Here is a 14,252-nt window from a genome sequence, read left to right as displayed (position 1 = left end):
AGGAATCGATCGAGATTAGGATAATATTAAAATTTATTCAATGATTAAATATGAAAAGTAATTCGAATCTACTGCAAAAAAACTATCGGCGAAGATATAAATAAATAATTAAATTTATTTTATTAAATTTTGCTAATTAATTTTATCATTTTTGATACAAATTTTATTGTATCCCTAATGTAGATAATAGTCATAAAGACAAAATAATTTATATTATAAAACATATATGTTTTATTAAACCATCATAAAAGAATATTTATTTATGAAAAATCTGCATAGTAACAAATGAATTTTAATACTGCTCAATTGTTAAGATATATCAGATGTTTAACAATTCATTTAACAATCTCTTTAACTGAGAGTTTTTGTACTCTTCAGTAATGAATAAAAATTAAAAATAAAAACTATGTTAAATTAACTATTCATAATGTCTTACATAAAAGTATATTATATTAATTAGTAGCAATTGAATAAAAATTTTGTAAGTTCGATATTCAACAACATATTTTGGTTTATTAACGATATAGCGTGTTCACAGTAACGTTGACAATGTTAATAATCTATAGCTCCAATCTTCATTTCTCTCACGTTAACTATATTTTTATTACAGATATACTTCACACAAAAATACAATTTCAAATATTTCTTATTTTTATAGGAGTAGTATGAGTAATAAAAATATCGTTTCACAAATGTTCGTTTCCATGTTCGTTAGTACAACGAATGAATATCTTTTCTTTTTATTAAATAATTTTTTGTCATCACAGTTGTCACTTTTCTAATGTGATATAGCGCTTGAAACAAGATAATTTATATGATTAATTAGGCAAAAAATCGCGCAATATATATATGTAGAAGCATATTAAAATAATACACGCATATGTGTATACAGTGAATACGCATTACATTTTCAATAATTATTCTTTTTCAATAAATTACTCTTATTTATATGGAAACAGTTTAACAATGCGTAAATCTTTGCTACAGAATTAAGCTTCTCTTTATTTTTTGGCATAAAAGTTAATTTATATAATTTCACATATCTGTACAAAAATAAATAATAGCATTTAAACAGATTAAAGACAAGATTGCGTATTATTTATACACATTTTGATCTTTCTATCATCCAAATATGATCTTCGGTCAAATACCTGTTCTTCTTCGTACAAGTTTCTATTCTGCAGTTCTTAAGTGTATATTTAAATATTTCTCAATATCTCTCTAAATTGCAGGTATAACTTATATGAAAATTTTCGGTGAAACACATGTGTGTATAAATAGACCATAATGAGAAATTGGAATTAGACAAATTATACTTAAATTGAAAAAATATTTTCGCGTGTAAAGCATATGAGAATATACACATTATTAAATCGATTATTATATTGGTGTTCTATATAATCGTCAATACTATACTTGCATCTTCTATTATTCAAAGTTAATTATCCGACTTATAAGCCATTGCTACTTGTGCGGAAAAAATGTAGTACATCGTTGATCATTCACCAAGATTAAAATTATTCAATGCTCGTGTTGTCCATACGATACGATATATAAGTATATCAAAATTATCCGCTTCAGAAAAAGCAATATGATTATTTAAGATTTCCGGCATTTCACTTATTATTACGTATAATATTCGTATGCATTGTATCGAATCAAGGTACTAAGAATTAAGACATCCTCATAAATTCAATGTATGTAGCTAATCTCGTAACTTTTTATATACAGATTATTTGTATGTGAAATAAACAATGGAATTGCAAAAAAATCTAATAACAATATATAACAAAAATTAAATCAGTGTAAACAGTGTGTATGACTGCGAAAACTTATATTAAACTTATCTAACTCTTGTCATGATTTATTACAAGGCAGACTAACGCAATAAAATATGCAAAACTTAAACTTTTAAATCCATATTTTTCGTTTCTCTGCGATACGTATCGAGAATGCTTTATGCACTAAATTTATTAATAAATTCATGGCACTTGCATTGTAAAGCTCACATAATATAATGTATATATACGTACAAAATATGTTAAATAAGGTATATATACATAACTTTTTACAACTTATAATTTTGTTATAATTCTTTTTTGAAACATTAAATTCTTTTTTTAAACCATAAAATTTGAGACATCTTGTGTTAAACAACTTAATAATTAAAATTATAAATTAAAATAAAACTGCTATTTAGAAAAGAATCTATTTAGAAAAAGAATAAAATTATTTATGATTTTCTAAGTGCCGATAAGTTTGCAATTTTTTTATAAAATCAAATAATTTTTTAGTTATTAAAGATTTAAGAATGTTTTTCAACACAAAAAATGTTCCGAGTTTTTCAACATAAAAAATTTATATATATATATATATATATATATATATATATATACATATATATATACATATATACACCTTTTTTAAGATATCTTATATATACAAATACATAATGCCTTTGAAAGTTTGTACATCATTGTATATTATTAACAACTCTTTTTTCTTTCTCTTTCTCATTTCTGACTTGAAAATACTTCATATATTTTCATATATTTTCATGCAATCAGGTATATCTAAAACTGCAATTAAGATATATTAAGATATTTGATATATCTAAATATAATTCCTAACCTTGTATAAAACTCAAACTTTTTATCTTTTTTTATAAATTTTATATTGAAACTGTTTTACGCTCTCACTAAAATAAAATTATTTCAATAAAATTGGCAACAAAAAATAACCAACAGAAAAATTAAAGACTTAAAAAATGTATTAAATTCATATCTATATGTAACTGGCTTTTTTATAAAAATTGCAATAAAAATATAAAAAATTTACATTTTTATAAATATAAATATATACTTATGAAAATGTAAATATATTTTTTTCCTTTAAATGTACATAACTTAGTAGAAACCTCTTTTATTAGATTATTAAGAAAATGCAAACAAAGATAAATTGTCTGATTGGCTGATCAAAACTTAATATAAAATAAAAATATAAAATTTATCTTGAGCTTCGTATTTGTAATGTGATCATAGTATCGTGATCACATTATATTAATCATTGTTTTTCATCAAAATTAATAATACCGGAAATATGTGTGCACACAGAAAACATTTTCATACAAAAATTATAACTTTAAAAAATTATAGTACTATAACTCAAAAATGCTGATTTAATTAATGTTCATAAAAGGATTCTCACAAACCACGCATTTAAATCACAAACAATACAGTTTTTGTATTGTTTCAAAAATATTTACTTTTTATGAGATACTCTCTGTACATGTGTGTATGTATGATGCATATTTATATATATATATATATATATATATATATATATATATATATACATATATACATACATACATACATACATACATATACATACATATTCTCGGCAAATATAGTCATAATTTGAGATTTATACATAGTTGAACTGAACGTAAATTTAAACAATTCTTATTTTTTAATGTGTACTTTAATTAATATCTCATTCATTTCCATCGTTTGTTTGTAAATGATATAATTTAATGTATTAATATTAAATAACATTTTTTTCTTAAATAATAAAATATATCGTTATTATAATTTATCCGTTTTTTACTATCTCGCTTATTCTCTTTGGTCAACCTTAGATGTAAATAATAATTAATGTTAAATAATATTAAAAATATAAATACTAAAATGAATATATATGAATTATGTATCAAAATATCCAATACTCATATATCAATTTCAAATAAAAAAAAGTAAATATTTTTTCCAAATCATGACTATATCTTTCCAGATCTATCAAAGATTATATTTATGCAGATTAGACTCTAAGCCAGCTTTTAGAAAATCTGTTTTTGTTTTAGTAATATTTTATCCTAAGCTCTGGAATAATCCAGTTCCACAACAACTGTTTCTAATGCTATGATTAATGATTAGAATTTATAGCCTTATCGTGATAGAGGTCAATATCATTAAATATGCAACCTTTAAATAAAAGAAAAATTTCCTCTTGTTTTTTAATTCGTATAATTTTTAATTTCAAAATCTAAAAAGCAGTCTTTCAAAATAAGCGTGCATGTTTTTTTTTCTTTTCGACATAAAGTCAGAATGCATGACTTTTTTAAAAAATAAAGATATTTTTATAAAGTATATAATTTGATTCAACAGATAATATAAAATACTGAAATTAACATAATTATCTTATCACACATAAGTACAAAGGGCCATTTCACAAGAAATTAATATATTAAATATTAATTTTCTAATAAAATAAAAAAACATTTCTTGTTATGCCAATTAACATTATCATTCATATAATTATAATCTAATTTCAAATTAAAAATAATTAATAAGACAAAATATGAAGATTCTAATAATTTTGAATATTTTTTATCAATAATAGAGGAACAATTTATTTATGTAATATTGAATTTCATAAAATATATATAATTATATAAATTAATTTATATAAATAATGCAAATAAGGCAAAAATTATTGTGCAAATACGATAATATAATATAGAAAAATTATTCAGAAAATTATATCTTTAAAGTAGATCAAAAGCAATATTAAAAATTTATATATTAATAATTCTGTAATAAAACTGTTATATCTATTATGTTATGTTGAACTTATATTATTGTGAAGGTGTAATCAAAACATATATGATTTTAAAACGATTCCAACGCCAAATATTATTACTTATTAATTTACTTAAAATTTGATTTTTTGTGATTGTAAATCTCAATAAATTATTAATGTTCTATGTAAAGATATGATTTTAAATTTAAAATATTAGCAATATGTACATATTGTACAACAAAGTTTAAAAATAAATAAGATATCTACAGTTCATTATATTATCGGCACTGAATGTTGTAAAAATATTATATATTTAATTGCAATGTAAAAGAATTGATTACTTGAAATAATATTTTAATCAAATTTATACTCAATCATAAGCTTTGCTTAAGCAAACTCAAAGGAATAAAATATATGCATTTAATCAGCTTAGACCTCTTATTTAAGCCACTTAATTAAATTTAAATTTAAAGCTGCATACAAAGCTCATCGTGTAATATAATTGCTAAATGTTGTTGTGGAAGAATTATAAAAATTAGGTGATAAGATAGGAAGACGATATCTGTCTCTACTTCTTGATGTTATCTCTGTACTACTCTGTGCTGTTTGAGAATGTAATAGCATTCTACATAATTTGTCGACCTCTTCGTCACTCGAGCTAAATCTATTCAAATGTCTATCGCTAGCAGAACTTGGAGAATCATCACAGTTCTCAAGATCAAATCGTAATCGCGAGTCTATATGTACGGGGCTAGATGCTCTAGTGACAGGCGCAGTCCTGCTACGAGATTCGACATTTCTCAAAGGTATTTTACTAAGACCTTGATTATGATTCACATCCAATGTTGAAAAGCATCCCTTTATAGCCCGACGTACCGTTGTGTGATCCTCTAGACTATGACGTTTCATCATTTGCTTTGTTTCTTTAGTATCGGGAAGCTTCAAACTGAAATTCGTGGAATGACGTTTAGTTCGATCCAGTGTGCATTTAGAGTTAGTGAACTTTAATTTGTCTTTATCAAATGTCAAAGAATTTCTTTTCAATTTCTCATCTAGAAATCTTTCCTGACTAGCATCCCAACCAAATCTAGTTCTTCCATGTGGGGCGGAATATCTTTTAATCCTTGCATCAGTTTTGGACAAATGTTGATCACTTAAATTCTCTTTTACTATATTACATCGTAAACCTTCTTCATAATCTATCGAAATTCGTGTACTTCTCGACGAGTCGCTCTCATTAGTCCTGCGTTTCATACAATCTTCGTATTCAACAGAGGAATGTCTTTTAAACTTCCCCTTATCGTAATTTATGCTGCTCCGTTTAGGTCGAATCGTACTGTTTGGTTGCCTCCTTGCGGCAATAAAATCTTGCAAATGCGGTATTTTTGATGTGCTTTGTGAAGTGGAGAACTGAGTGGGTCTTCTGATACCAGTGTCTACCAGGAACTCATCGTCTGACTGCATCATAGATATCTCCGGCATGGAGCTAAAAGCCCAACAGGAATTATAGTGAGCCGCGTTTGTTAGTGCTCTTAAAGCGGCAAAGTTCGGCGCTCTATCCTTGCCGCTGATGTTAGTAGAAAATTCATGCGGATAATCCCGTGTTAGTACAGAATGTTGCTGCTGCTCTTGCTTATTTTCTTTTACAAGCGACAGAAAGAAAGATTTGGCAAAGGCGGAAGAATTATATTCGTTTGCTTGGCTTGACTGCTTTCTAAACTTTGTGTAATCATCGTTGACATCGTAACACGAACGACATTGGAAATCGCTTTTGTACTCCTGTTCACAAGCAGCCGGCAATGTAAGAAGAGCCTGAAATACTGCTAATTTGGAGCAGCTACACTGTGGCTTAGGTGTAATATAATCATTAGATGATCCATTCATAAAGTGAAAATGCGATGTATTAATGCATGAGTTGGAATATCCCGCTCTTTCCCAAGGATGTGTTAATTGGATTCTGTTAGGTGTAAAGCAGACACAACTTATAATTAGTTTGACTTGAGTTAACAGAAAATTGATGCGTATTTTACCATATATTAGCAAAAAGCATAACGAATAATTTTAGATAATATAATAAATAAGTAAAATATAACTTAGTATATTTGTATAATTATTCATAATATTCGTTAATATAAAGTTTTAATTCAAACATATGAAACTAATTATGTTATTTTCAAACATATATTAGTTTTATATTCTTCTGAATTTTTTTCAAATTAAATTTTGCTTACCTTGTTTTCAAGCTTTCGATTGCTTGACGCGAAGAAGCACTTCCATCTGCAAAATATAATTGCTTTAGTTTGAATAATTCAGGCAAATAACTATTATTATTAGCTTCATTATTAATCTCTTCCTTCTTGTTTAATTAATTTCTGAATAGCATTAATTAAAATCCACTTAATTAGTTATTCTCTTTAAATGTTAACACGAATTAAAAATTTGTACTTTGGGAAATGGTTTGGACTTGCAAGACAGATGACAGGATTACTTGGACACAAATTTCCGCTTCTCAATTTCTGTTATCATTAAATAATATAAATTGCTTACATTTGATTAATAATAACTCTGTTTTATGCAATGCTTCCTTATTTTCCTCTACATGCTCACCTTTTGACTGTGATCTAAAATATAGATTTATATAGTTTCAATACAGAATAATATATAATATTTATACAAATTTTAATTTATAAATTAATTTATTTTATAAATTAATATATATCACTATAACTTACGATCCTCTTGTAGAACTATCAGTTCCTGTTCTTGTCCAACCTGAGAAAATATTATTCAATTGTTATCAAAATTTTTAATTAACATTAATTTTTGTTTCTAATAGTTAATAATATAATTAATAATATAGTCATTAAAAATGTATAATCATTTGTAAAAGTTAAAAAATTATAATTATTTATTGCTATTAAATAATAAATAAATTATACATATAATCAAATAAAATATATTTTACAATTTAAATATAAATTATGCAAGAAATTAATAAGCATGATAATTAATATTTAAAATAAAAATTGCAAGTAGTATTTATTTAATAATACCTTGTTTTACCCCACTTGCTGATTTTCTTGCTGTATTTATACTTGATAACTTCTTTTCTTCCTCCAATTTTTTGGCATCCTCCATATCCTGCCTGTTAAGTTTTGTTGTCAACTATACAAAAGATAATATTAAAAAAAAACAGTTTCTTACAATAACTCGTATATGTATTAAAATTACTTACATTTTGGCCTTCGTATTTGACATCTATTTCATCTAATTTTTGTGTAACATTTTTCAAGATAAATAATACATCTCTATCTTTTTCATTGTTGACTAGATGTCTTACAACCGACTCCAATGATGTTAGCAATTTTTTATCAACCGGTACCCACAATAGACTTTTTAATTGAGGTAGTAAAGATACTACTTTCATTCTTATATTAGCTACCGAATCTTCAGTCAAATTTAATAAAACATTGAAAAAATGTTCCTTAAAATACGAAGAAGAAAAGATTTCCAGAGCTTCAACCATCATACGAACAAACATCATTCTCACATAACAATCAGGACTATTGGCTAAATCCGTAAAGATTCTATTGTGCATGTCTGCTCTTTGTATAGATTTCATGTTGTATCGTAGAAGAAGAAGAAAGAGTGTTCCCGCAGTAAGACGTACCGGTATTGGCCGCTAAAATTTTAAAATTAAATCTGTATATTTAATAAAACTTTAAAATTTTAAGAATAAAATATTAAATATATGAGCTTACTGCATGTAAAATTCTGGAGAAAGCCATTGGAACAAAATATGAGTATATAAAATCATTAGGAAAACATTTGGGTAAAATTTCTAGCTGTGTATGCATTAATGATACCAATCTCCAATTATGTGTAGTTGCAACTTCGTTTTCACATTTTATTAAGGCTTTACCTAGATTCATCAGACTAGAATCCTATAATGAATAATATATTTTAGAAGCTTTATTTTAAAGTATGTAAAAATATTAATTACCATCTTATCTGTTCCAATAGTTTGATTTTCAACTAAATATTCCAGTGTTAAACCAACATGAGGGATTAAACCTTGAAGCACTTCCTCAGAGTCATCTTTCAGCAATTTTATTAAATTTCCTTTTATTCTTGCATTTTTTGGCCCTAGAATCTTTGTCACCTACAAAAATACTTTATTATTACCTATACAAATGTTATAATTTAATAAATATATTTTATCTTACTTCATGAATGCCGCATGCAACGGTTTTTCGAACCATATAATAATAATCACTTGTCAACGCATCAAATGTTGTAAGTATTGCATCTGTATCTTCTGAAGAGTTTGACACAAAGATAAACATTGCCGGCAAATTAAATGCACAGTGTCTTCTACATTCGATGTATCTTTCGTCTTGAGTAGGTTTGCTGCTAATCTACAAAATTATGTTAAGATTGAATGTTACAATTAAGTTAATATTGATAATTTGAATTAATTATGTTATATAATTTTTAGATTAATTTATTTATATATATCTACAGTATGTATACCATTAATATATATCGCAATATTACAATATTATATATATATATATATATTCTGTACTGAATTTATTATTTATACTCACAAATGTAAAATGTGGTTTTTCTTTCTTCAATGATGGTATACCCATTTGTGCAAGTTGTTGATAATATTTTAAGAACCATGTTTTCTCTGACATTGATAAACATTCTAAAATTACATTCGTCATATCATATTATTCATATATCATTTCTGAATATTATCATTTAAGCACATAGTGTTGTCAATACAAATGCAAGGATTTCTTACTTTCTAGGCCAAGTACAAATTTTCCAAATTCTTGCGCTATCACACATATCACATTGTCTTCCGATTTAATTGCATTTTCACATAGCTTTTTAACAAGTGGGACTATTATATTTTTTATTATATCTATAAATATACAATTTATGTTTGAATTAATTTTTATTATTGAATTTATATTCATTGGGTCCAATTTTTTTATTCATTAAAACTTGAAAAAGTCTAAAAGTATTGCTTATAAAACTTGCCTTCCTGAAGATGAGGTAGTAAATACACTATTGTCTGTACAGAGGCATATCTTACATTGCTTTCTTCATCACTTGCTAATTCTACAAGCGATGGTAACAAAGCAGGTTTTACAGATTCAGCACCAAGACCCTCTGCAACAAAACGCAATTGCAAACAGATACTAGCTCGCACTTCGCTATTTACATCTTGACAAAGAGAGTGCACTGTTGGTAAAACTTCTTTCTGTATCCTAAACATTATAATAAAAAGATATTTATTAAGAAAATACACAAATAATTAATATTTCGATACTTTATATAAATCTTTGATTTTAATGTTCTTTATATAACAAAAATATAGCGAAAAGCAATTTGTCTAGCTAATGCATGTTTTATATGTATGTATATATATATATATATATATATATATATATATATATAAAATTCCGTTAATACTGGAACGATTAAATACATAATGATTTTATTATGTCAGAAATCATGAAAAAATCAGAATCATGAAAAAAAAACAGCTGTATATTCAAATACTCACATAGCAGAATCAAATCGCGTGCAAATCTTTCCCAATAATCTACTGCATATTATCCTGGAGTAGATAGATTGTGACAATTGTCCTTTACTTATAGTCAATGGAATAATCTGTATGTAAGAATGTTCTTGTTATCATCCATTCAAAAGAGCACTACAAGTTACATGTACAGCAATTTAATATCTCAAACATGAATTTCACACACATAATTCTTTCTCTTCAAAGTTTCTATTTATAAACACGCATAATTGTGTTTTACTTATATGCTTTTTAATAAATTTAATTATAGTTCTACATAAAATATTAAATAAACTAAAAACTTATTCTTTTCCATCTTCTTTTCCATCTATTTAACCAAATATAAATATATTAATTTTTTAAATTGCCTTTAACAAACCTGTGCTTTTATGACTTCTACCGGCAGTAATTCTATCACATCCAGTAAGGTCTCCAACCATGCATGACAGATAACTTTAACGGATTTATACAATGGAAGTTAGAGGACTGACAATGGATAATAAAAAATATTTTATTTTTCACTATATAATAATTCAATAATTAAATATGTTCACCTGGATCACGGCTCTCCAGAGAATTTAATATGCTTTGAAGGAATGTCTGACTAAAAACATTATGGCTGACAAGCTTCTGCTCTAAAATCGTTTTAAATGTAGATGATGCTGCTATGTGAAACTCGGTTGATGCAGTAGCCAGCAACTGCTGCATCTTAGGTACCACTCGAGACATACATGATTGTGTGTCGGTAGCTAGAAGACTTGGTAGACTTTGTATAACACTAAGTTTTTGGATCTCATCTCCCTTCCTGAAAAAAAAAATTCATTTGGATTTAAATGCTTATAAAATATTTTCCAAAATTTTTCTCAAGATCAAAAAAGATCCACAATAATAAATATTTTGCACTTTAAAAAAAATATTCATATATACTTAATTAATCAGATGACCATATTGACATCTTTAGATGCTAGATAAATTTGCACTTATTTTTTATCTGTTCCTTATAACCAAACTAATGTATATTCATTGTTTTTAAAATAAAATAGATGTTTGAAGTTTGACAAAAACGAGATAGAAAGTTTTAATACAGTCCAATGCAGAAAAAAAAAACAAACTTCTAATGTTCATTTCTACCATGTAAATTAATATTATTCTTTATCTTTTTCTAATTCTTAGAATTAAACTAAGATAAAAAGTAAATTAAACCGAGATTAAAATTAATTAACATTGATAAAAATGTACATTATTAGGATTAGTGCAAATTAAGGTGCTTCAGGTTTCATTGTTTTTTGTAGTTGAACTAGTATATATTCGTTGTACTTAAAATAAAAGATATATATTTAAAATTTGACAAAAATGAGATAGAAAGTTTCAGCGCAGTCCAATGTGGAAACAGAAAACAAACTACTTTTGCTTTGGTACAACAAATTGCAAGTTTTAAGTCTCGCTTAAAGCCAAAATAACACTGGTGCAACTAGGTCTTAGAATATAGACTCTAGAACTGTAATCGCCGCGACATGTTTGGTTAACCTAAATCCTCAAGGAACTCGTGAAGCTCCCGGGATCCTGACATCGCTCGCACGTCATGCGCGTGGCATGCCATTCCTTGGCCGTCTTTAAAGGACCTATAATTAGCGCATTTAATTATGACACAGGACAGCACGCTCCTTGAATGACCGCGCGGCTATTTTTAGGAAAACGCGCGGGGGAAGGGGAGGGATAAGAAAGGTAACAAACTTGACTCCCGGTGAAGAGGATGAACTCTAGGAATGATCTTCGATCGCGTCCGTGAGATTTCTTCTCGGCGGCAGGGGAGGGAAGGAAGGAGACAGACACACCAAAGTCCACGGATACTCACGGATCGGACGCGATCTCGTACGGAGCTTCATCTTCCTCTTGCAACATTTTCGAGGCGCATTTTACTCATCGACGTCGCAGGCGGCTCTCCGGGGTCGATCGGCCGCTTCACGGCTGATCCACCTCACACGGACGGCACGCGTGTCGCACGCACTCCCATGACACGCGGCACAACGTGATACGACGCGACACAACGCTACGCGCGGAAAACGCGAATGACAACTGAACGCGAGCGGGGCCAGGATCCCGATTTCCGCGCTTATCGATCACATCTGACTCGCCGCGCCGAACCGAGCCGACACGAGCGCGGCCCACGTACCAACTGGGTGGCGAACGGAGAAGACACCGAATCGTGACGCATCGCGTGCATGACTCGCGGATGCACACTGATGCACACGGGCTGGCCGCCACGCCGAGGGCGGCACTGATTGCGTAACGCGACTATGCGACACGCGCCGCGCCGCACCGCACCGCACCGCACCGTGTGCCGTGTGTGCGCGACACAAAGAATGATTTAACGATCGCGTCATCCTGCGATCCGACGCGCTGGATGTCGGTGCGACGCATTGGGTAAAAGAATCTACGCACAAATCAATCGAGTGTTCTTCGAAACGGAAACACTGAGGATACGCGATGATATTGAAAAGATCGCGCGCCATTCCCAATGGGAACTACAACTATTACGTGCGGGAGGAGAATATTTACTTTGAGAATTTGCATAATCAGTACTTAATATTGAATATGTATATAACATTCGAATTTGTCGAACATATTTTTTTTATGTCCATTTCTATCAATGCAGATTAACTTATTTGATCTCATTTTAATTTATCTTTTATAGTATTGAAAGCTTGCATATAATTGTCATTTAAATTCGTATTTTATTTTGTGGTGTGTATGTGTGTGTGTGTGTGTGTGTATGTATGTATGTGTGTAAAATTCGAATTTATTAATTTATTTTTTATATCAATGTATTAGATTAACTTTGATCTCGGTTTTAATTTATTATTCATAATATTGAAAATTTGCATTGTCATTTAATAACTATGTATATAAAATTCGAATTTGTCGAAGACAATTTTTTATGTGTACTTCTATCAATAAATTAACTTTAATCTTGGTTTAATTTATTTTTTATAGTTTTAAGAATTGTCATTTAACATCTATGTATATAAAATTGAATTTGATGAAGAATAAATTTTTTTATATCCATTTCATATCAATTTAGATTAGACTTTGATCTCTTTAACTTACTCCTTACTGACTTTTCATTTCTTTTCATTTTAAAAATTAAAAAAAAAACAAATTAAATTGAGATTAAAATTAATCATTGATAAAAATGGATATTAGAAACTGAATACTTATTACAAGTTATTTTTATTGATGTAATCATGCTTTATCTCTTGAAAGCTTTCGTCTTTGTTCATGAACAATGTACGTTTTGAACCTATCTGTTTAATAAAGGTTTATAAAATTATATACACCATTGAGTATTCGTATAAATTTTAAGAAAAATGAAATAATTTCTTACGAATTTGCAAGTTTAATGGCAAGTGGACATCATAAATTATCATGTAAATACAACATTACGTTGGAGAATATCCGCTATCTTGCATTTATGTTTGCGAGATCTAATTAACACTATTCCGACCTTGTTTCGGCAATCGAAGGCAAATTACACATTTCTGATCAAGGTTTAATAAAATGATTCGTCGAGGCAACATACATTGCTTTCGCGTGCAAGATTGAGTGTTAAAAATTTTCAACAAATAATTTTAACACTTATACAGGATTTGGATTTGCACAATAAAAAAGATATCAGTAACCGCGAAAGTAAGAATTTAAGAATATATATATTATGCGAATATAAAACTCTTATTTTTGAATTACCAAAGAATTACTTTAATATCGTCAATAAATTCAATTATGTGAGAACGCAAAGCATGTAATTTACTTACTGAAGGATATAGAGTGCTCTATCTATAGGTCTCGTTTCTAAGTTAACATCCAAGGAATGCTTTTGCAATTGCTCTTCATCCTAAATAAGGATATTTAAATAAAGTCAACGAAGCATGATATTGAATAGTGCGAGGATGTTTAATGTTAAGGCACATGAACAAGTGAAAATAAGTGAATAAGAAATGGAAACATTGATGGATATTACATACTCTCACATCGGGTAACGGTTTATCCAATTGGAGACTCGCAAACTCTTCAA

At 28.1% G+C, this 14,252-nt stretch overlaps 1 protein-coding gene across 6 annotated transcripts; it reads right to left on the bottom strand.

The window, feature by feature from the left end:
* Window positions 1-493: 493 nt before the first annotated feature.
* Window positions 494-12,912, bottom strand: LOC105431820 (serine/threonine-protein phosphatase 4 regulatory subunit 4). 6 transcript variants are annotated; one of them, XM_089074938.1, is made up of 16 exons: window positions 12,036-12,912; window positions 10,735-10,985; window positions 10,560-10,633; window positions 10,166-10,272; window positions 9,637-9,866; window positions 9,395-9,517; window positions 9,192-9,295; window positions 8,808-8,999; window positions 8,585-8,743; window positions 8,343-8,525; window positions 7,817-8,263; window positions 7,635-7,746; window positions 7,314-7,353; window positions 7,129-7,202; window positions 6,813-6,858; window positions 494-6,538 (listed from the first exon to the last, which is right to left on the bottom strand). In XM_089074938.1, the coding sequence occupies exons 1-16, from the start codon at window positions 12,080-12,082 to the stop codon at window positions 5,068-5,070; spliced, it is 3,660 nt and encodes a 1,219-aa protein (XP_088931064.1). In that variant the 5' UTR covers window positions 12,083-12,912; the 3' UTR covers window positions 494-5,067. The 6 variants fall into 6 exon arrangements, with proteins under 6 accessions (XP_088931064.1, XP_088931066.1, XP_088931065.1 ...); XM_089074940.1 differs by having other exon boundaries at window positions 494-6,067; window positions 12,036-12,911; XM_089074939.1 differs by having other exon boundaries at window positions 7,189-7,202; window positions 12,036-12,911.
* Window positions 12,913-14,252: the final 1,340 nt, after the last annotated feature.

This window comes from Pogonomyrmex barbatus, unplaced genomic scaffold (assembly GCF_055798465.1).
Source record: "Pogonomyrmex barbatus isolate J1 unplaced genomic scaffold, ASM5579846v1 scaffold18, whole genome shotgun sequence".
In the NCBI taxonomy this organism is placed as follows: Eukaryota; Metazoa; Arthropoda; class Insecta; order Hymenoptera; family Formicidae; genus Pogonomyrmex; species Pogonomyrmex barbatus.
The sequence above is the reverse complement of the archived record's forward strand: the minus strand, read 5'-3'. Positions and strand labels throughout refer to the sequence as shown.